Consider the following 21,550-nt stretch of genomic DNA (forward strand, 5'->3'; position numbering starts at 1 on the left):
TCAGTGTATTTTATTTTACTTCTTTTTTATATATATATATATTTAAATTCGTTTAATTTGTGTGTTTGACTAATTTTCTCAGAATTTTGGGGTATTTTTCTGATATTTTGTATATTAATTTTGGGGGCATGCTGACTAATTTTTCTTGATTTTTTAAAAAAAATTATATATATATATTTGTTCACTAATTTGGGGCTCAGCAGGTTATTTCCAACACACACACACACACACACACACATGCAGGCTGACGTGTGTGTGTGTGTGTGTGTGTGTGTGTGTGTGTGTGTGTGTGTGTGTGTGTGTGTGTGTGTGTGTGTGTGTGTGTGTGTGTGTGTCCGCTGTGGGATCTCCTGCTTTCCTGCCGCTGCACGAGGATTTGGTGACATCAGCTGCTATAAACAGATCAGCCAGATGTGTGTGTGTGTGTGTGTGTGTGTGTGTGTGTGTGTGTGTGTGTGTGTGTGTGTGTCTCAAATCCCTCTCATATTCTCTTACATAACGTGGAGACAGAACACAGTTACAGTTACTATGTAATATTTAATATTTAATATTGAATATTGAATATTTGATATTTATCGCCCAGCTTCCAGACCGTGTTGTGGTTTCTCTGTTGTTGGGTTTCATTCTCCTCCAGGGTTTTTTTCTTTTCTTTCTTTCTTTCTTTTTTTCTCTTCTCAGCGGCGTCAAGTGGCCGGAATAAATCGGAAACAGAGAGATCATTTTTTAAAATAAAAGCCCCGCTGAAGGACAGTCGGGATTTTAAAAAGGTCCAGTTTCACTTTGGGTTTATTCTAATAATATATTAATATGGAACCCCCCCCCCCCCCCACCCCTCATTTTCTCCTCTCCTTCAACAGTTTATTTATTTATCATGCGATTATGTATGAATTTATTATTTGTTTGTTTATTTATTTATTTTAAATTTATTCTTCTTATTTTTTACTCCTGTTATTTGTATTCCTATTTGAATGCCTTTCTGTTAGGCACTTTGTAAAACCCACCATTATTTGTTTGTTTGTTTGTGTATTTATTGTTATGGCTCAGCGGACTAATGACTTGATAGCCTTTATATATTCTTTAAATTCACATTTACATGAAATTTGTGTTAAGTCTTACAGTTTTGTATTTATGTATATGAATTTATTGTAATCATCATCATCATCATCAAATATTGTGAAGACGCTGTGGTCCATTTCCGGTCCCGTGCTGTACATACGCGGCGCGGCTTGACGCGGCTCGGTGACTTCCGGGAGTGCGGCGGTGGCGGATCGGGGGGCGGACGGCTTCCTGCTGGAGCTGAAGCCGCTCGGATGTTTCCAGTCGCCAAGAAGCCCCGGGCCGCTCTGCTGTGACGAGCCTCGGCCAACATGGAGCCCGTCGTCCTGCTGCTGCTGCTCTTCACTCTCTTACCGGGAGAGGCGGCCGCCGCCGCGCCGCCCGCCGCCGTGCCGGAGCGGGAGCACGGTGAGTAGAACCCCGGCCCGGCCCGGCCCCGGCCCGGGCATGTCCCGGCCGGGACACTACCACCATGTTTACACGGCGGCCCCGGGCAGCACCGAGGAACAGAAAAACAAGAAAAACAACAAGACAAGTGCGCACAAAACTTTGTCAGGAAAAAAAGCGCTTACAAAATTTTATTAAAAAGAAAAGTGCCTATAAAATGTTTCAGAAGGGTTAAGGTGCCGTTAAAATTTTGCAAATAAAGATAAAGCAAAGTGCCTACAGTTTATTTTGGAAGAAGGAAAGTTCCTACAAAATTTTGCGATAAAAGAAAAAAGTGTACAAAATTTTGCGACAAAAGGAAAGAATAAGGAGTGCCTTAAAATTTCAGCAAAATGGAGAAAGAAAAAGAAAAGTGTAAACAAATTTCACAAAGAGAAAAAGATGAAAAACAAATAAACCAATTTTTGATATGGTTCAGATTATGAAACAGAACCTTTCAAAGTAAAAAAGTAGGAGTCGGTCCTCTGGCTCCAGGGTTTCAGACTGACATGTTCCTGCTGTCAGAGTTATATTGTTGGAAAAACACTTTTCAGATATTTCGCTCCATGTGTTCTGAAAAAAGCCCAGCTCTGTCCAGTGTCATTTCAAAATAAAAGGAGAAAAGAGAACGTGCCTCTCAGTTGTATTTACCTCACAGACTTATCAAAAGGTTGTCGTGATGCTTATAGTTATTTTGTATAGAAAATGTTTTCATCAAATTTACGAAAACAAGAACATACTGTGTCATGATATCCTGTATATCATTATCACAATATGAAATGAGCCACATTGTGATAGAAGGTTTTATTGCACTGCAGGGATTGAGGACAGTACACACTGAGTATGCATCATGCATTATGGGTGAAATATCCCTTTAAATGTGAAGGTGGTTGCTGGTTGTATTTCCCTCAGCCTCCCTCAGCTCGATGCTGCAGGACTTCGACGTGCTGCCCCTGTCCAGCCTGCAGGCTCACTCTGTCCGCCGCCGGGACGTCCAGACGCAGAGCCACGTGGAGCGGCTGCTCAGCTTCAGCGCCCTGCAGAGGTCAGAGGTGTTTCATCCCCGCTTCTGCCTGTTTCTGTTTTCACCACTGATGCACATTCCCCCGTCGACCTGCCTGGTTCAGAGGGACAAAGTGAAGGAAATACCAACAACCTGCTAATGAAACAATAATGCTGCCATGTTGGAACCTTTTGTTTGAACCTTTTATTATGTTTGCAGGAAATTTATTAATTTAACTGTTTTAGTATATTACACAGTGCAAATCGTTATCACATTAATGTTTTATTATGTTGGTGGGAAGTTATTACATCGACTGTTGGAACGCTGGATGTCTTTTTGATTGTAACCCCTTACCGTTCAGATGGCCCACTGCTGACCTTTGACCTCCTCAGAAGCCCCACTGCCCCCCTCACACTACAATGTGTCTAAGAAAGGGCAGGAATGGGAAGGGGTTAAACGGCGCTCTTGTTTGTGTGCAGGCACTTCAGACTGTACCTGCGCACCAACACCGAGCTCTTCACCGACGACTTCCAGGCCGTCGTGGTGGAAGAGGACGGCCGAGAGCGGAGCTACCAGGTCAACAGACACAACTACTTCACCGGACACGTCATCGGTAAGACTGACGCCGCAGGACCGGGGCGGCCCACTGGCTTTAGAGCAGAGACTCTCAAACTTTTCTGAATAATGTTCCCCCTTTGAGATATTTGAGAAATCCCCCTGACCAGTGCAAAAAATAAAAAATAAAATAAAATAAAATAATAATAATAATAATACTAGGAAAAATCATATACGGATAGGTCCAGCCCAGCTCCATCAGATTTTCTGTTTCTGCTTTTACATTTTTATTGAGTTTGTTATAGCATAGGCTGGTTATTTTAGGAATTATGCATGACTGATATTTTTTAAATTAACTTTTTTTTTTAAAAAATCTCGTACCCACGTACCCATTACAGTACTGCAACACACCACTAGGGATATGCACAAACCCAGTTGAGAACCGCTGCTTTAGAGGCATTCAGAGGGACCCAAACTAACCTCACAGACCACCGTCCTCCTGTGGTGATGTGTTTAATGACCTCACAGACCACCGTCCTCCTGTGGTGATGTGTTTAATGACCTCACAGACCACCGTCCTCCTGTGGTGATGTGTTTAATGACCTCAAAGACTGCCGTCCTATTGCAATTCAACAGCAATTCTAATCCCGTTGGAACGGGTTCAAGAAAATACAGACATCCCATGTCAGTGTGTAAAATATAATGGGGATACCTGACCCGCACCTGGTGGGTTCGGCCGGGATGGACAAAAATTTAGATGTTATGTCCAGTTTTGGTCACATCAGTGTTATTTTAGTGAAAAAATGATGGAGCCGCTGTCTGTTCTCAGCAACTTCCTGTACAGTGCTGGAGTTTACGTGACGACACTGAAGGCAACACGCAGGCTGCTTCAGGTGGTGAAAGTGACCTGGAGACGGAGGACGAGCAAAATCTCAGACAGAAACTTGCAGCCTGATCCGCTCTCTAATTTAAAACTCAAACGCTCTTTTTGGAAACTAATATTTTCTGAATTGGGCTTTAACTTTCTGAGTTCATAAACCATGAGGTTATTAGTTTGTTGTTGTTGTTTTGTTTTGTTTTTTTTGCTGTTGGTCAGAAAAAGGAAGCAATCTGAAGAAATCCCTTTGGGTTGTGTTAACTTTCCATTCGACTCTGACTTTAGTTTTGACACTTTATTCTAAATTTTTATTGGAAAAAGTCATCAATAGATAGAATCGATCATTAGCTGCAGTTAAAACTGAGTGATTTTTCATTTCCAGGTGAGGAAAACTCGCGTGTTCAGGCTCATATCGACGACAACGAGTTCTCGGCTCACATCCTGACCGACGAGGCCGAGTATAATGTCGAGGTAAGAAACCGCCGAGTTAACGGGTGTCGTGTTTCTCTGTGATGATGTCATTGTCCTTAACCCCGCCCCCTGCTCTCTCCTCTCCCATCAGCCTCTGTGGCGGTTCACCATGTCGCCCCCTGATGGCCGCCTGCTGGTCTACAGGTCGGAGGACATCAGGAACCTGAGCCGACTCCACCAGCCGTCAGTCTGCGGCTACGTGACCTCCGACCCCAAACACCTCCTCCCCGACAGCGTGAGGGCGGCCATGTTGGAGGAGCAGGAGGACGAGGGTCAGTAGAGGCTGGAAGCTGCGTTCACATCAACCGCAGAAGAAGTGGGAGAGCGGGGCGTCGTCTTGTTTTTACAGCTCGGAGGAGCAAGCGAGCAGATTAGCAACAAATGTACCTTAAAATATCCAAAAAATATTTCTTGTGTTTAAATGAAAGGCTTTTAAAGGTTGTAGAAAATGATCTGAAATTTGTCTAAAAATTAGTAAAAAAAAAAAAAAAAAAAAAATAGAAGTCATTGATCAGAAACTTTGAAAATTTGCAAGACAAATTACAGGAAAATGACCAAAAACCTATTTAGAAAAATTAGCATAAAACTATATTCATAATTACATTTTTGTGACTCATACTACAAAAAACTACCACAAAATTACCATAAATTTAGCACAAAACTACCAAAAATGGTTAAAAAAAAAAATATACAATTACAATACACAATACAATATAATATATATATAATACAATATAAATACAGCTACAGTGAATCATGATCAAATTTGGAGAAATTCATCTTTCGTATCCACATTGATCAAATCCATTCATGATCAAACACGAGGGCCCCCAGATGATTTTTGGCCCGGGGCCCCCAAATGTGTAGGGACGGCACTGATTACTACTAAAGTAATATTGGCTAAGCAGCACAACTACTGTAGTACTACTATTACTATTACTACTACTACCACTACTGTGAATGTTGCTGCTACCACCAACATTAGCACCACTACTAGCACTACTACTACTACTATAACATGAATAACTAAGAAGCTGTTGTGTGCGTGTGTGTGTGTGTGTGTGTGTGTGTGTGTGTGTGTGTGTGTGTGTGTGTGTGTGTGTGTGTGTGTGTGTGTGTGTGTGTGTGTGTGTGTGTGTGTGTGTGTTGCAGAGCCTGCGGTTAGAGGGAAGCGTCAGGTTCTCGACCACAGGAGGAACACCTGTCCTCTGCTGCTGGTGGCCGATCATCGCTTCTTCAAGCACATGGGCCGCGAGGAGGAGAGCACCACGCTCAACTACCTGGTGAGAGAACACACGACTGACCGAGCTCACATCATCACACACTGATCACATGTGGCTCATTGAACCCACAAGAGTCTCAGCTTTCCAGTCAAAGCCAACTGATGCAGCTCCAAGACTGTTTAGGCCCCAGTCTACACACACACACCATTTTACAACAGTAAAATGGTAAAATTTTCATTCACACATCTGGAGGTCAGAGGTCAAGGGACCCTGCTGGAAACAGACAGGACAGTTTTTCCCTCGACAAAATTTAGCTGAACTTTGCAGCAATATTTAGTCTCCTAACATGACACGCTCGGCATCAACTGATTCCTTAAGTCGTCTAGTTTCATAAGATACCAGCATCTTTACTTTAAATCGTTTCAACAAGTAGATTGAAAAATCATTTAAGAGCTTTCACCCAGCAGGAGGCTGGCAGGTCAGGTCCTGTCCACTGTCGCACCGCTGGGATGAGTTAGCACTGATCAGGAAGCATTAAAGTAAATAAACCAGAGGAATTCAGTAAACGTCTTCAGAGTTGAGCATCAACTCCAGTGATGGATCAGACGTTCTCCAATTTGACTTTTGTTCCTGTTATCTTTAAAACTGCAGGGAAGTGGGAGGTTTTGACTGGCTGGAATCAAGGTTATTCTAGTTCACGAAAACGAACCTTAAAACTAAAACTAGGTGTAAAAACACATTTTAGTTCAGCTGAAATAAAAATGAAAACTAGGCTGACAAAAAGCAAAACAAAATGAAAACTAACTGAAATGATATTGTGCTCTGAACTGAAACCAGAAAAGCCACTCTGGAAACTAAACTGAACTGAAAACAAAAAAACAAAACAAAAACAATTTATTGTTCCATGAAGGGAAATCTGACTCGACTCTCAAACCACACAGCTACAGTCGCTCAGAATAAAAGCCTGGATGAAAACCAATCAACAGGCCAGAAACAATTAAAGCAGTGAAAACAATTCAAATACAAGTTAAATCAACTGATAATATTAAAAGTTCATGACTAATCATCAAAAAAGCAATACATGCCATAAAACAGTGTGATTAAAAACTCAGAATGATAGACGTCTGGAGCGATGTGAACAAAAAGAGCTTGTGCAGGATTCATTCAGGATTCATTCAGCGTTCAGAGTTTTTATCGCACAGATGAATGAATGTTTGTGTCTGTTGCTCGTGGCTGTAAGGAGTCTGAGCCGCCGTCCTGACTGCTTTTGTTTTTAATTTTGTTTTTTGTTTTCCAGATCGAACTGATCGACCGCGTGGACGACATCTACAGAAACACATCGTGGGACGACGAGTTCAAAGGTTACGGCGTCCAGATCCAGCAGGTGAGGAGCATGATGGGACGGCATGTGGAAACAGTGTTCAGACCATAACAACAACATGGTAACTGAATATAAGCCGAGTAGAGCTCTGAGATCTGGACTCAGGTCAGTTAGTTGAGCCCAGAGTTCACACTAAACATGGTGAAGCAGCATTCAGACGTTATGCTTAGGGGTGGTTAATCTGTGTGATTTCACGATTCGATTCGATTACGATTATTGAGGTCCCGATTCGATTAACAACCGATTTTCGATTATTAGCGATTCTCGATTACCGCGCTCCTTCTCGTCTGTGTCTTTCCTCTGCTGTCTCGCGGTGTTTGTCTAACCTCTCGTGAGGGGATCGAGCACGAATCGCTGATCGGCTTGGTGAAGCGCAAAGAACAGTGTCACCAAATAATCGATTCTTAAAAATTTAATAATTGATTCATAATCATCCACAACATAATCGTGATTAATCGATCATCGATTTTTTTCACCACCCCTAGTTATGCTGCACACAAATGGAACAAACTACCAATAGAAGTGAAATCAGCCCCAAGTGTGAATGTTTTTAAATCCAGGCTAAAAACATTTCTCCTCTCATGTGCTTGTGGCTGAGCTCTTTCAAAGCTTCTTAGTATTTTGATTTGTTATCATTTTAAAGCAATTCATTATTTTTTTTGCTGTGCTCCTATTTTATGTTCCATTTTAGCCTAGTTTTTTTTTTTGTATTTCTCTGCACTTTTGTAACCTATTTATTAAATATAATGATTTTAATTGTTATTATTTTCTTCTGCAATTGTTTTTTTTATTATATGGATTTTCTTATTTCTTTTAAATTTTTTGTTTCTTTTCAATTGTTTGTTTTCACTTTTCTTGTTTTTATGTAAAGCACACTGAGCTGCTCTGTGTATGAAATGTGCTGTAGACATAAAACTGCCTTGCCTTGCCATACCCTCCATTGAACACTGCAAAAACTCAAAATCTGGCAAAATTTGTTTCTTGTTTCTAGCTAATTTTCACTTATTTCAGGTGAATTTTCACTTTTTCCACTGGCAAATTTTGCCAATGAAACAAGCAAATTTTCACTTGTTTCAAGCGAATTTTCACTTGAAACAAGTGAAAATTGTCTAAAAACAAGTGACTTCTGAGGTGATCATGTCTCATTTTAAGTGTAATGAGATATTTTGACTAGAAATAAGACATTTTTGACTTGAAATAAGACAAATAATCTTGGTAAGATTTTGCGTTTTTGCAGTGAAAACAGTGGTAATGTTGTGGCAAGCTGACAAACATCAACAGCTGCTCCAGCGGCTTACAGCCTCCTGTAAAGTGTGACGATGATGATGGTGATGATGATGATGATGATGATGATGATGTGTAAACCTGTGGTGTGTGCCTGTCAGATCATCATAGAGAAGAGCCCGACGCCGGTGGCTCCAGGAGGAAGTCACTTCAACATGAGAGGAAGCCCGGTGGAGGGCAAGGACGTGTGGGACGTCAAGAGGCTGCTGGAGGTAAGAAGACGACCTCCAGACACACACACTGTCAAAGACCAAGAGACAGACAAGAGGGGAAAGGAAATGGATGGAGACTGAAGTGAGAAGAGCAGGGTTAGCGTTAGGGTTACCAACAGTGCTGGGAAAGTTACTGTTGAAATGTAATAGGTTACTAGTTACCCTGTTAAATACCCCATTAAAAGGATCTCAGTTTGGGAGCGAGACTTTTATTTTGAAGGCACAGGTGGATGAGAGAAGATGTTTATAAATTTGTGAAAGTTTTATTGGTTGAAATTTTAATTTACATCCACTTCCAACATGTTGAGGAAGAGTGGGGGCAAGAATCAACGGGGCTGATGGGAAATGTAGTCTTAATTAGAGACGTGTTTGGATGGTAACCCTCTGGCACACGTACACTTACACTCTGCCCAAACCCAAACCCAAACCCAAACCTAAACCCTCACCACAATCATGAGTTTGAATCTAGATTTGCGAGAGCAGGGTTACCATCTGGACAGGTGGGAACCACATGGTAACCAATAATATGCTACTATCAGATAGAGATAGATAGATACTTTATTCATCCCGAAGGAAATTCACAATCACGATATGTTACCAACGATAGCCACGGTGTCACGATGCAGGTGTTTCTGCCATGTGTGATAAACTGTAAGATCATCCTTGAAAAAGGCAAGATAATCTTCCAACAAGCAGGAGTCAGTCGTTTTGTAATCTGCACTGCGACACGAACATGGCAGAGCAGTTCCACTTCATATCCTGAAACAGGGTGAACACTGCATCTTATAGGAGCTCAAATGTGCAAATTAAATAACGATGCTTGGCACAAGTGTGTTGCACACTGGTGAAGAGTAAGTATCGTGATGTTTGGTCCGCTGTTGGTTTGTGTCCCTGCAGCAGTTCAGCGTGGACATCGCAGAGAAAGCGTCTCAGGTGTGCCTGGCTCACCTCTTCACCTACCAGGACTTTGACGAAGGCACGCTGGGCCTGGCCTACGTCGCCCCCTCTAGGCAGGGCATCCCCGGGGGTCTCTGCTCGGAGAGTGAGTCTGCTGCCTCAGCTGTCACTCTATACTCTGAGCATTCTTGAAGTTTTTTTTTTTTTTTTTTCCACATAAATTTATGACTTTAATCTCAGAATACCTCCCTCTGTCCAGCTCTGCATTTGTTTTTTCTCTTTTTAATGGCACTAATATACCGTCATAAATTTCTGTATCTTTCAAGCAGTCGCTAACGTTTTCTGTGGTTAGATTAAATTAAAATCCTCACTGAGTCGTGTTTCCTGCAGAGTGCCCCCCGTCTTCAGCTGAACACAGACCCATCTACCTCAACACGGGCCTGACCAGCACCAAGAACTACGGGAAAACCATCCTGACCAAGGTGGGCTGGCTCTCCTCCTCCCTCTGTGCCACATGGGTGGGGTTTACCGCATCAGGACACCTCGTGCCGGCTCGTTCCAGTTGGCATCCACAGAAAAGTGCACTGATCTGACCTCCAGATACTTTCCTGTCTTTGTCCACATATCCTGCTGCAAAACTACAGTGCATGTTCACCAAAGGTTTGAGCAGGAAGAGCGTGCTGTTTTCCCAAAATGACCAAACTGCAAAGGCATGCAATTCTGAGAGCACGGCAAAAAAAAACCAAACAAAACAAACCAAAAAAACCTCGACTGGGAACGCGATATCGGTCAGGTGACTCCACGGCCGACTGCAGCCCATTACAGCTGCTCAGAAAGCTGCCTTGTGTTGTTAATTCCCTCTCAGTTAATATTCTGGGCAGCAGGAGCTGCAGCGAGACACGGAGCGGAGCGTACAGGGAGGTTATTGTGAGGGATCGGATGTTGCTGTGTAATCAGCTGATAAATCTCTTGATGGCACGTGGACGGAGCAGGATGAGAGATAAGGAAATCAGGCTGTAGACAAGTTGTTTCCCATGAGCGTTTATGATTTAAATGTCATGTACAGGCTTGGTGGATGAAATTCAACTTGTTTGCTGAAAGTTACATGTTGGGCAGTTGAATATTTAGCATAATGAGCTAATTAATCTGCAAAAACTGGCAGGCAATGGGTATAATTTTGCTGCTAGTTAACTTGGAAAGGAGACCTAAGAGTGTAAATCCGTGTTTGGGATGGGGACAGTGTTGGGGTTAACACGTTACTGTAATCACATTACATTCACCTGTAACACAGTAAGTTAACACGTTACTGTTGCTAAATTCAGTGATCACATTACAGTTAGTAATCAAACAGTTGAGGCGTTACTTATGTTCCATAAGTTCTTCAGTTCTCTGCATAACGGGCAGATAGAAAAAAAAAAAACAGTCTGTGTCTTCATGCAGCAGTCGCCTGACCTCTGACCTCTGACCTCTCGCCAGTCGTCACCTCACTTTGGCCAGAGTTCATGAAGGAGAGAGGACAGAGCAGAGCAGAGCGGTCTACAGCTTTTTAGGGCTGGAGGTGTGCATATTATTTCCAATTTGTTGTGTGAAAGGAGAAGAATGTTCCAGTAAAGTGCAGAAAAAGCATCAAACAGGCTGCTTTTACTGTGCTGTTACTTTAATATAGAGCAGAGAGAAATATCACGTGTCTGTCCTTCATATCAGGATGGGAGTTTGTGCCGATACGAGGGCAGATGTGAGGTTTAAAATTATTTTGTTAACCAGCAGTTACATGACGATGCAGCTCAGGCCGTGTTGCAGAGTAACACACGAGTAATGAGGAGTGTAACGAATTACTTTCCACAGGGAGTAACTAAGTAAAGTAATGCAGAACTTTAAAAAAAAGTAACGAGCAATGTGGGGTACATAACTTTTTCTGAGTGATGATCCCAACACGGGATGGGGAGTGATGCAAAAACTGAGACAAAGCAGAGAGGAACTGATTAGGTGTGAGGAAATGGGAAGTGTTGGAGGTGTGATCTTTGTTCCTGAGCTCAGATACAAAACTCCAGGTTGTGGCGACCGCAGCAGGTGTGTGTTTATTTCCCTCAGCAGACTGACAGGCAGCAGCCGAGGCATTTGGTCAGTGTGGTCACTTCCAAAACTCAAAATGTAAAGTGCCCAATCGACACCGCCTGCAAGGGAAAGTCCTTCCTTGCTGTTGTTTGACATAATTATTTCACCGGTCAAAGTTAAAGGCGCTCCTCCAGTGATGTCATGACCTCGTCTAGCTCAGTACCATCTCAAAATCTTTCAGATGGGATACATGAGTGGAAAAAGTTTGCCCTAAAACCAAAGTCCTTCTCATTACGGTCCTTCAGGAAAACCAATGAGTTCTCTTTCGTTCCCGCAGGAAGCCGACCTGGTGACGACGCACGAGCTCGGTCACAACTTCGGCGCCGAACACGACCCCGACAACAACCCGTGCGCCCCGAGAGAGGACCAGGGGGGCAAATACGTCATGTACCCCATCGCCGTGAGCGGAGACCACGTCAACAACAAGGTGCTGCAGCCTCCGTCCTGCACACACACACACACACACACACACACACACACGCACGCACAGTCAAGGTGTCAAGAGGAACTGTCAGCGTGTGTTTCCTTTCAAATTCTAAATCTATCTATCTATCTTTCTAAATTCAGAATCAGAATGAGAAATACTTTATTGATCCCGCAGAGGAGGTTGGGTCAGCTCATATTCTCAAATGAACCAGGATCAGTAAAAGACAGATTGAAAGGTGAAAGGTTTGCTTTGTGTCTCCAGCTTTTCTCCAACTGCAGCAAGCGGTCCATCGTGAAGCGCCTGAGGTCCAAGGCGGCGTCCTGCTTCAAGGAGAGGAACAGCAACGTGTGCGGGAACTCGCGGGTGGAGCAGGGCGAGGAGTGCGACCCGGGACTCCTGCACATCAACACGGACCGCTGCTGCACCGCCGACTGCCGGCTGAAGCCCAACACCCAGTGCAGGTGAGCCGGAACCAGCAGCTCAGCGGGGAGAGACGGTCAGGCGTTAGAGATGAGGGGAGGCCGAGTGTCAGGGGTCAGGTCTCACGTTAGTACAGAGGAAGAAGTGCTAGGTAGGAGTGTAATGATTCAATATGTTCGATACTTAGTGAAAATGTCAGTCCATCCATCGATCCATCAGGATTAAGTCAGCTGTGTGGAAATATTTTGGATTTCAGAAAAAAAAAAAAAACAGGTCAACTGACAAACAGAGTGAGCTAAAATCCTCAGGAAACATGAAGAACCTAAAACAGAAACACGGCCTTGTGATCAAACTACTGGGCGTAACGATATCGTCTGAAATCGATCGTCGGCCCCTGAACCGAATCGAATCGAAATTGTCTCGTGGCTGTCTTTGTGAAAATGGAAAATATTGGACCATTCTCCAATATTTTATATTGTAAAGAAACGTATTATTTACGCCGCTATTACTGGGTAAAGAAACATATGAAATGAATGAGGAGGATCTCAGAAATCTTTGAAATTCTGAGCTTTTTTCTTGAAATATTACACCCCCCTGCTGATGCACTGTGATTTTTTTTTTTCCTCGTACAATGGCCCTAATACACCCTAATACACCACTGTACATTGTGTGAGGCACTTGTTATGTAAAAAAAACAGCAGCAACAAAAAAATGGTTGACTGGTTTCAACCTGTTGTTTATCCACATCAGCAGTTCTCAGTTGTGCAGGTCTTGGAAATCCAGTCGCAGTCAAACACAGCTGGTTTTTTGCTTTCCTTGAGAATCTGCCTCAGTCATAAAAAATCCTCAAGGTTATGCTGAAAGTCTGCGACTAGACCTGTTTATGAAATCCAACATGACCTGTGACCTTTGACCTGTGTGCCTGTGTGCAGTGACCGGAACAGCGCGTGCTGTAGAGACTGCCAGTTCGAGTCCAAAGGGGAAGTCTGCCAGGAGCCGATCGACGCCACCTGCAAGGGAAAGTCCTACTGCACAGGTCAGATCAATACACATCGATTTCATATCAGATTTATATGAACAACAGGAGAAGAGGGAACTGTCTCCCTCCAGATGATGTCATACGTCTTACTGTAGTATATCATTGGGTACACTAGTATTTGAGTATATCATTTTATACTCATATATTTATATATTTGACACATTTATATTTGGCTTTTACATATACACATAAGCCTGGATCAGGTCTGACAGTCTCTTTTACTAAAAATTATATGTGATGATTATACATCTGTTTTATATGTATGCTTATTCTATTCTATAGATACTTTGCAGAGATTTTTCATTATACATGTAGTCCATTCAAAGGTGAAAGGATACACGTTCTTTATTTTTGGTACTTGTTTTTATTTATCTATCTGTCTATTTGCAGTGGCAGCATGATAGTTCCTCAGTTTTGGGTTGGTGCATTAATATTTAAATGAATTGTTATTTTGTTTATTTGTTTATTTTTCTGGACATAGTTTTGTCACTTTCAAAGTGGTTTTGAATGAATGTGGCCCAGCCAACAGCCAATCAGCTTGGAGGATTTGACTGGTTGTTTGTGTCGACAGGAAACAGCAGCGAGTGTCCGCCGCCGGAAAACGCTCCGGACCAAACGGTGTGTCTGGACAGCGGCGAGTGTCAGAGCGGAGTGTGTATTCCCTTCTGCGAGGCCGTCCTGAACCTGCAGTCCTGCGCCTGCAACGGTACCAAACCCTCTGAGGATTTTATTTATTTATTTTTTTTAATGTGCAGGTAGAAAATGCTCCTGATAGTGAGGAGATTACTGGCTCAAAGGCACGTCTGCAGCTGCATCATGGGAGCCTTTGTGTTTGTGGGAAGATTAAAACTGAGTTTGTTTTTTTTGTTTTGTTTTTTAATCCTGGTTTAATCCTAAAAAGCTATTTAATCCTAAACCAGGATTAAACCAGGATTAAACCAGGATTATATGGCCAGCAAACAGCAAAACTGCTGCTGCAACAAAAACGGAAACAAAAAAAAAATTTCTAGAGAGTTTTCTACAAGGAACTGTTCCCCGTTTCCGGCGGCAGGAACGTCAGCCTAATGTCGCTGCTACGGTTTGAGTTTTTATTTTTAAAACTAAAACTTAGTCAAACTTTTTTTATTTTTATTTTTAAAACTAAAACTTAGTCAAACTGCCGTCAAAAATGATAAAAATGCCCCAAAACATCAGAATATTTTTTCCAAGAAAAAAACTCAGAGTTTACAAGATTTAAGTCATTGATTTATGTGTAAAAAACTTGGATATTCTCTGAGATTAAACTGGTAAATTACCACAAAAAATCACAAATGTATGAGTAAAAAAGGAAAAAAAATAAAAATAAAAAAAAAATCCAAGATTAAAGTCACAAATATGAGGAAAAAAAAGTTTTTCTTTTTTCTTTTATTTATTTATTTTTTGTTGCCTTGACCAAAAAAAAGAAAATGTTTTTTCCTCATAAATTTTTGATTTTATAATCTCAGAATTTTTTTAGTTGTTATCTATAAATTTGTGAGGTTTTCTCATAAATTTACCACTTTAATCTGAGAATATCCAAGATATTTTCTGAGTACTCCCCCCTCCTTCCCCTGCTCTGTATGACTTTTTTTTCCTATAGTGCCTTAATACACCGTCCTACCTGATAAACTCTGAGGTAAAAAGGAGATGAACTAAATTGATTGTCATTTCCTAAACATGAGATGGATGTAACATAAAGTATTTGCTATGAGAAGATTTGTTTCTAAGCAGTTTTAGGATGTTAGCGACATTAAGTCAAATCACCATGGTTACCAAACAGTTAAGACAGGATTTGGAAGTCAGGACGTTTCTGGTGACTCACTGTGATGCTTCCTGGTTCCTCCTGGTTTCTCCTCCTCCTCCTCCTCCTCCTCCTCCTCTGTAGAAACCCACTCGACCTGTAAGGTGTGCTGTCGGAGCCACAGCGGCGTTTGCTCCCCCCATCAGGACAAAACCGGAAACTTCCTGTTCCTCCGCAAGGGCAAGCCGTGCACCGTGGGCTTCTGCGACGGAGCGGTGAGACTCCTCCTCAACACTCCTCCTCTTCTTCTCTACACCTGAGAAAAGCTTTAAGCCGGGCCTCCTGCCGCCAGTTCATTTCTATACGATCATAAAACAAGCATGTCCAGCAGGGCAGCAGGTCAGAGGCAAATTGTAAATGTGCAGCTCTAGTTGTTCACATGATCAGGTGTGCAGATGGAAAAATTAACAGCGACAGCAGTGCACACATGTGAATGGTTTAAAAATGTTCACAGAGCTCTTACAGCCGCGGGGAGGGAATTCCATTATTTTGGTGCATAATTTAAAAAGACTTAGCTGATGACGTTCTTGTTTATGTAATAGTTTGTATTTTTTGAAAAACAGCAGCAGAGGATCTAAGAGGCCGTGAAGGATTATAAAACATCAAAGAATTAGTAATATAGGCCAGTCCCAAAACATCCAGAGCCTGTAAATCAGTAAAAGACGTTTTTTGTTCTAATTAAAAGTTTATCAGTGGATTGTTTTGGAAGACCAGTGAGAAGAGCATTACACGGATTGAAATAAATGCATGAACTAGTTTTTCGGCATCATGTTGGGATAGGAACAGTCGTACCTGTGCAATATTCCTTAAATTAAAGAAAGCTACTTTGGTTACCTTTATGTGGGATTTAAAATTCAGGTCTGAATCAAGGATAACACCCAGGCTTGTGACCTCTGACCTCTGATTTAACTTGTAGGGTTAGGCTGCCAAGTTTGGAGAGAACCAGCTCTCTTTTGGCTCGCGGATCAATCGGTAAAATTTTCACTAAAACTTGACTGATTGGTCTGCATCCAGTTGTTTACTGCAGGCAAACCAGTTGATAAAGGGGAGAGAGTTTGGTCATCACTCGGGTCAAACGCAGTATACAGCGGTGTGTCATCGGCGTAGCATTTTCACATTTTCTGTGTTTAGGATTAGTTGCTACTGAAGGAGGTTAAATGATAATTGTAGCTGTAGAGCCGTCTTTGTTAAGTTTTATCACCGACACACGGCTGGCTGTTTGCTGCCTCGCTGGTGGTGTCACTTCCTGTCCTGACGCGGCTCATTTCCTGTCTGCAGGGGAAGTGCATGAAGCAGGTGCAGGACGTGATCGAGCGGCTGTGGGACTTCATCGACAAACTGGACATCAACACGTTTGGGAAATTTCTGGCCGACAACATCGTGGGCTCGGTGGTGGTGTTCTCGCTGCTGTTCTGGGTTCCTCTCAGCATCCTGGTGCACTGTGTGGTACGACGCCTCCTCACTGCTCTTTAGCCAGAGGCAGGAAATGCACAGGAACTAGGTCTGATGTCCATAAGCCCGGTGCAAAGGCACGGGGAAAGAATTGGTTGTAAAACATAGAATGGTAATCAGAAGAGACGTTCATGTCAGACCAAACTGTGTGGACCAGCAAACGAAGAATCCAAATTTTTCACCCAGATTTTAGATGTGCCGAGCGATGATTTGAATCATTCGATTGTTTTTTTGTTCAAACTTCATGATGGAAAATTGAAGTGAAAATGAAACTTTCATCTGGCAAATGGAAAATTTCCCTTTCAGACATGAAAACTAACAGAACTTTCAGTGTTGAGCATGATTTGAAGCAGGGGTCCTGATGAAACCAAATCACAGGAAATGTTTGATATAAAATCTGTTTCTCAGTTTTTAATCTTTTGATCTTCAGGACAAGAAGCTGGACCAGCAGTATGAACAGACCACCAAGTCTCTGTTCTTCCCCAGTGTGAGTATGGATTCTTTGTTTTATTTAAATTTAATCAGCCGTAGCTTCATATAGACTCTGACTCTGATGGTGCGTTTTCCCAGAATGCCGAGCTGCTCAGCAGCCTGGAGTCAGCCTCGGTTCGTATCTTCAAACCGCCCAACTTCTCCACCGCCGCGCTGCGTTTTCATCCCTCCGGCCCCCAGCAGACCAGCACCCCTCCTGTCTCTGGCCCCGCCCCCACCTCAAACCCAGGCCCCACCCCCATCCCTGCCCCTGGCCCCGCCCCCTTGCCGGCGCTGGACAGCCCCCGCATGGCCACCATCCAGGAGGACCCGAGCTTCGACTCCCCCCTGGATGAGGAGGCGCTGGACGAGGGCTTTGCCCGGGCGGGGGGGCGGGCGCCGCGCTCCTTTGAGGACCTGACGGATCCGGGCGGGGCGGCTCGCAGCGACAAGGCTCTGCTGTACAGACTGCAGCGGCAGCACCGCATCAACGGCAAGGAGACCGAGTGCTGAGAGGCCGGGGATCGAACCTGTGAAGGGTCGGGAGCGAGAGAGAGAGGGACTGCTGGATTGGGCTTAGAGCTGAAATGTTTTTAAATCTGTGTTTAACCCGGAGGGAGAACGCCAGCTTTCCTTTTGCCCCCCTCCACAGGAAGGTCAGAGGTCACGGAGCTGGTTGGGTTGTCGAATCCAAAAACACCAAGTTACTCAATACCAAAGATTTCTCAGACAGAACTGAAGCAAAGAAGCATCTTCATCAACAGAAATTCTACAAATATTGTGATTTCAGTATTGTGATTCAAAATTACAATTTATTGCGATTTTTGTATTTTGAATTCAGGCTACAGGATCAGTGCAGCACAATGAATTTAATATTTTCCTGCCTATGCCAACCAGCTCAGACCCTGCCGCTCTGTGGAGGCGGCGCTTTCTCTTGAAATACATCCTGTTTTCTCCGGCCAGTGAAACATCAGCTGGCAGGCAGACTCGACTCTTTTTTAGCTTGGACTTGTACTTTGAAAGTTTACATCCATCGTGTCAAAATAACACACAAAAACATGCAGTGAGCCCAAGGATCAAACCAGCGGGCCTCCAGTTACAGGACGGTCACTCAAACCTCCAAGACAACCTGCAGCCAAACCGTGACACCTGGTATCACCTGTTACTGCAAACAGCAGATATTCTACGGAGTCCCTGAAGGGTCATGGCAAGATTTTCTTTTTCGTTTCCTCACAATAACTTTTGTGTTATCTTGCAATATGTTTTAGGTTCCCTCGCAATACTTTTGTGTTACCTTGTAGTACTTCCCTTCTTCCGTTCCTTTTGAGCTGTTTGTCCATTTCCGCTCAGCTGCTCCTGTTATTCCCGTTGAAAACCCATGTAAGTTTTGCGAGGTAAACCAAAAAAAAAAAAAAAAAACACACACACAAAAAAAGGGGCTATTTCAAAAGCTTTTTAGAAACAAAGATTTTAACATTGTTTTATTTAATGAAATTTTTTTCTTCCTTTGTCAAATAGATTTCTTAGAGAGTTTGATCAACCCAACAAGTTGTGGAATTTGCTACAAGGTTTAAGTTACAAGGTTTTCATGTGACAAAGTTACTTGACTGTTTTCCTGCAGTTTGGGATGCGTGTCCGTGGGACTTGTGTGTGGTCAGTGTTGGGTTCGTTACTGAAAACCCAGATCCACATCACCCGTAAGACTCGTGAGCACATTTCAGAGGTGCTGCAGCGTTTCTGCATCACTTTAACTCTCCTCATCGCTGCTCCTCGCTTCCCTCTGCAGTCACATCAGATCCTCTGAACAGCCACAAACACAAACAGCATTTCAGTCTGATCCTCTCTCTCTGGAATATTTTCCTGCAGAGAAAATCTAAACGGTGCTTTTTGGATAATTCAGCTTCAGTCCAGCAGTTTAAGAGGATTTTTACTAAAATACGATGTATTTTTTAATATCATGAGACACTGAAACTGAACTCTGTTACTTTTCTTCACTGACTCTGTGGGATGTCGACGTGCACAGGCTGCTTGTATTTGTGTCACCAGTAAGTCAACAGTCACATCAGGCTGCTGGCTGTTTTACCGTCTGTACCTGACCTGTGTGAGGCAGGCGGACACTTTGTCTGGGCTGCAGTTTTGTTTTGTTTTTTTGTCGTCAGCATCAACTCTGTGAGCGTGATTGGCTGACACACTGCAAAAACTCAAATCTTACCAAGATTATTTGTCTTATTTCAAGTCAAAAATGTCTTATTACTAGTCAAAATATCTCATTACACTTAAAATAAGACATGATCACCTCAGAAGTAACTTGTTTTTAGACAACTGTCTCTTGTTTCAAGTGAAAATTTGCTTGAAACAAATGAAAATTTGCTTGTTTCATTGCCAAAATTTGTTTCTTGTTTCTAGCTAATTTTCACTTATTTCAAGTGAATTTTCACTTTTTCCACTGGCAAATTTTGCCAATGAAACAAGCAAATTTTCACTTGTTTCAAGTGAAATTTCACTTGAAACAAGTGAAAATTGTCTAAAAACAAGTTACTTCTGAGGTGATCATGTCTTATTTTAAGTGTAATGAGATATTTTGACTAGAAATAAGACATTTTTGACTTGAAATAAGACAAATAATCTTGGTAAGATTTTGCGTTTTTGCAGTGCAGTATGTCTTCACGCTGATGGGCCGCCAGTTTTAGCATTTCAAAACGTCCCCATTGTAAACCAATGGAAGGCGACGTCTCCTTTTACAGTCAGCTGTACAGTTAAAAATGAATCCTAAACCAGGATTAAACCAGTTAAAAAGAAAATGCTTAACCTTTTCCACACGGCAGTTAGAGTTAAAGCTGTCAGTCAGCTGCAGTCAGAGCCTCTTACAGTGAAAACAAAGCCATAGTGTCGACATGTCGCCATAATATCTGTTGTATGTTGGTAGATTATTTTTTCCTCTAATGAAAAATGGGATTGGGATTTTTTTTTTAATTCTGTTTTTGCCTCTTGTGTTGTTAAAATGGGTGAGATGACACATGACAGAGTTTTGCCATATTTTACCGTGACTTTGTATGAACTATTTGTCCAGCAGCCGGTGTGTGGAGGAGTTTTATTTTTTTATTTTGTTCAATATTTCCTGAAAGCAGCTCAGCAGCCCAGCCGGTCGCCGCTGGTGTCGAATGCAGTGAAAGACATGAACCTGGTTTTGCTCTGCGTTTGTTTTCATGGTACTCTGGAAGGGGGCGGGGCCTGAGTCCCATTTGAAAAACGACTAAATGAATCGTTGGTGTGGAAATTTGAACGTCCTCATCACAGGTCAGAGGTTTGTGAGGGTAAATCAGTATTACACTACGACTCCTGCTCCCTGACATTTTGATGCCCTGAATTTTATTTATTTAATTTTTTAGCACAAAAGCAGCAGCCGTGGCGTTTGGTGCTCGTTTTTCTCTCCATCATCCCCTGCCAGTGTTTCTCGTTCACGCCGTCGCTCTGAAACTGCACTGTTGGTTTTGATACACAAAGAAAAAACATTTATTTAAATTTTATTTTATTTAATTTAACCTTTATTTAACCAGGCAGGTCAATTAAGAACATTTCTTATTTACAATGACAGCAATGATGTGCAGTGGGATAGCGCTGACATGACTCACAGAAAATTAATCAGTTTTGATAGATGGATAATTGTTTTAGTTATTTATCAGGTCAAGATGCCAAATGTGCTGATGCCAGATTATCTTCCATTTCTCCGTTCGTATCTTTGTAGAATTCTTCAGCACCTCCTCTAAGCCCCTCCCACCTGAAATTCAGCCCCTCCCACCTGAGACTTGGCTCCTCCTCTAAGTCCATCCCATCTGAAATCCAGCCCCTCCTAAGCCCCTCCTACCTGAGACTCAGCTCCCCCTCTAAGCCCCTCCCACCCTCATGCAGCTCACCAGCTCATCTTTTTTTCCTAGGATGGTGACAAATTCCATCACCGTCAAACTTGCCTTCCATTCTGTAGCCAAGTTAAGCTGAATTAAAAACTGCAGGCTAATTTATCAGATTGAGGAAGCCACGCCTCCTTTGAGGTGATTGGTTGTTTGATTTTAAGCCCCAGGATTTTTTCAGGATTCTTTGCTGCATTTAGTCGGGAGACTGGAGGCTTGATGAAGCTGTGGGGAATAAAGTTTCTGCTCTGCGATTTAAAAAAAAAGGAAAGACAGATGGAAAGCTGGCGGTGGATGGTGGAGAGAAAAAACTCAAGAAAAAACTCCAAGAAAGCTCATTTCCATCTGTAGTTGCTGTTGCAGGTGATAAAAAACACAAGCAGTTTAAGAGACAATATGCAAATCCAGATAAACAGTGACGGATGCCAGCGGGCGCCACGGCTTCTCCAAACTGTTACAGAGCCTCAGGTCACATGACTGCACAGGTTGACCTCTGACCTCTGATGAAGCCATG

The 21,550-nt window shown here is 42.7% G+C and overlaps 1 protein-coding gene across 1 annotated transcript; it reads left to right on the forward strand.

Annotated features, from left to right (window-relative positions):
* Positions 1–1,255: 1,255 nt before the first annotated feature.
* On the forward strand, positions 1,256–18,578 carry adam17b (ADAM metallopeptidase domain 17b). Its single transcript, XM_030047671.1, has 18 exons — positions 1,256–1,464; positions 2,395–2,527; positions 2,965–3,098; positions 4,300–4,388; positions 4,480–4,660; positions 5,541–5,671; positions 6,909–6,995; positions 8,378–8,488; positions 9,386–9,530; positions 9,776–9,867; positions 11,778–11,927; positions 12,189–12,388; positions 13,280–13,383; positions 13,958–14,092; positions 15,290–15,420; positions 16,484–16,651; positions 17,088–17,144; positions 17,228–18,578. Exons 1-18 carry the CDS (start codon positions 1,368–1,370, stop codon positions 17,639–17,641), a joined length of 2,559 nt encoding a protein of 852 aa, XP_029903531.1. The 5' UTR covers positions 1,256–1,367; the 3' UTR covers positions 17,642–18,578.
* The last annotated feature ends 2,972 nt before the right edge of the window (positions 18,579–21,550 follow it).

This window comes from Myripristis murdjan, chromosome 24 (assembly GCF_902150065.1).
Source record: "Myripristis murdjan chromosome 24, fMyrMur1.1, whole genome shotgun sequence".
NCBI lineage: Eukaryota > Metazoa > Chordata > Actinopteri > Holocentriformes > Holocentridae > Myripristis > Myripristis murdjan.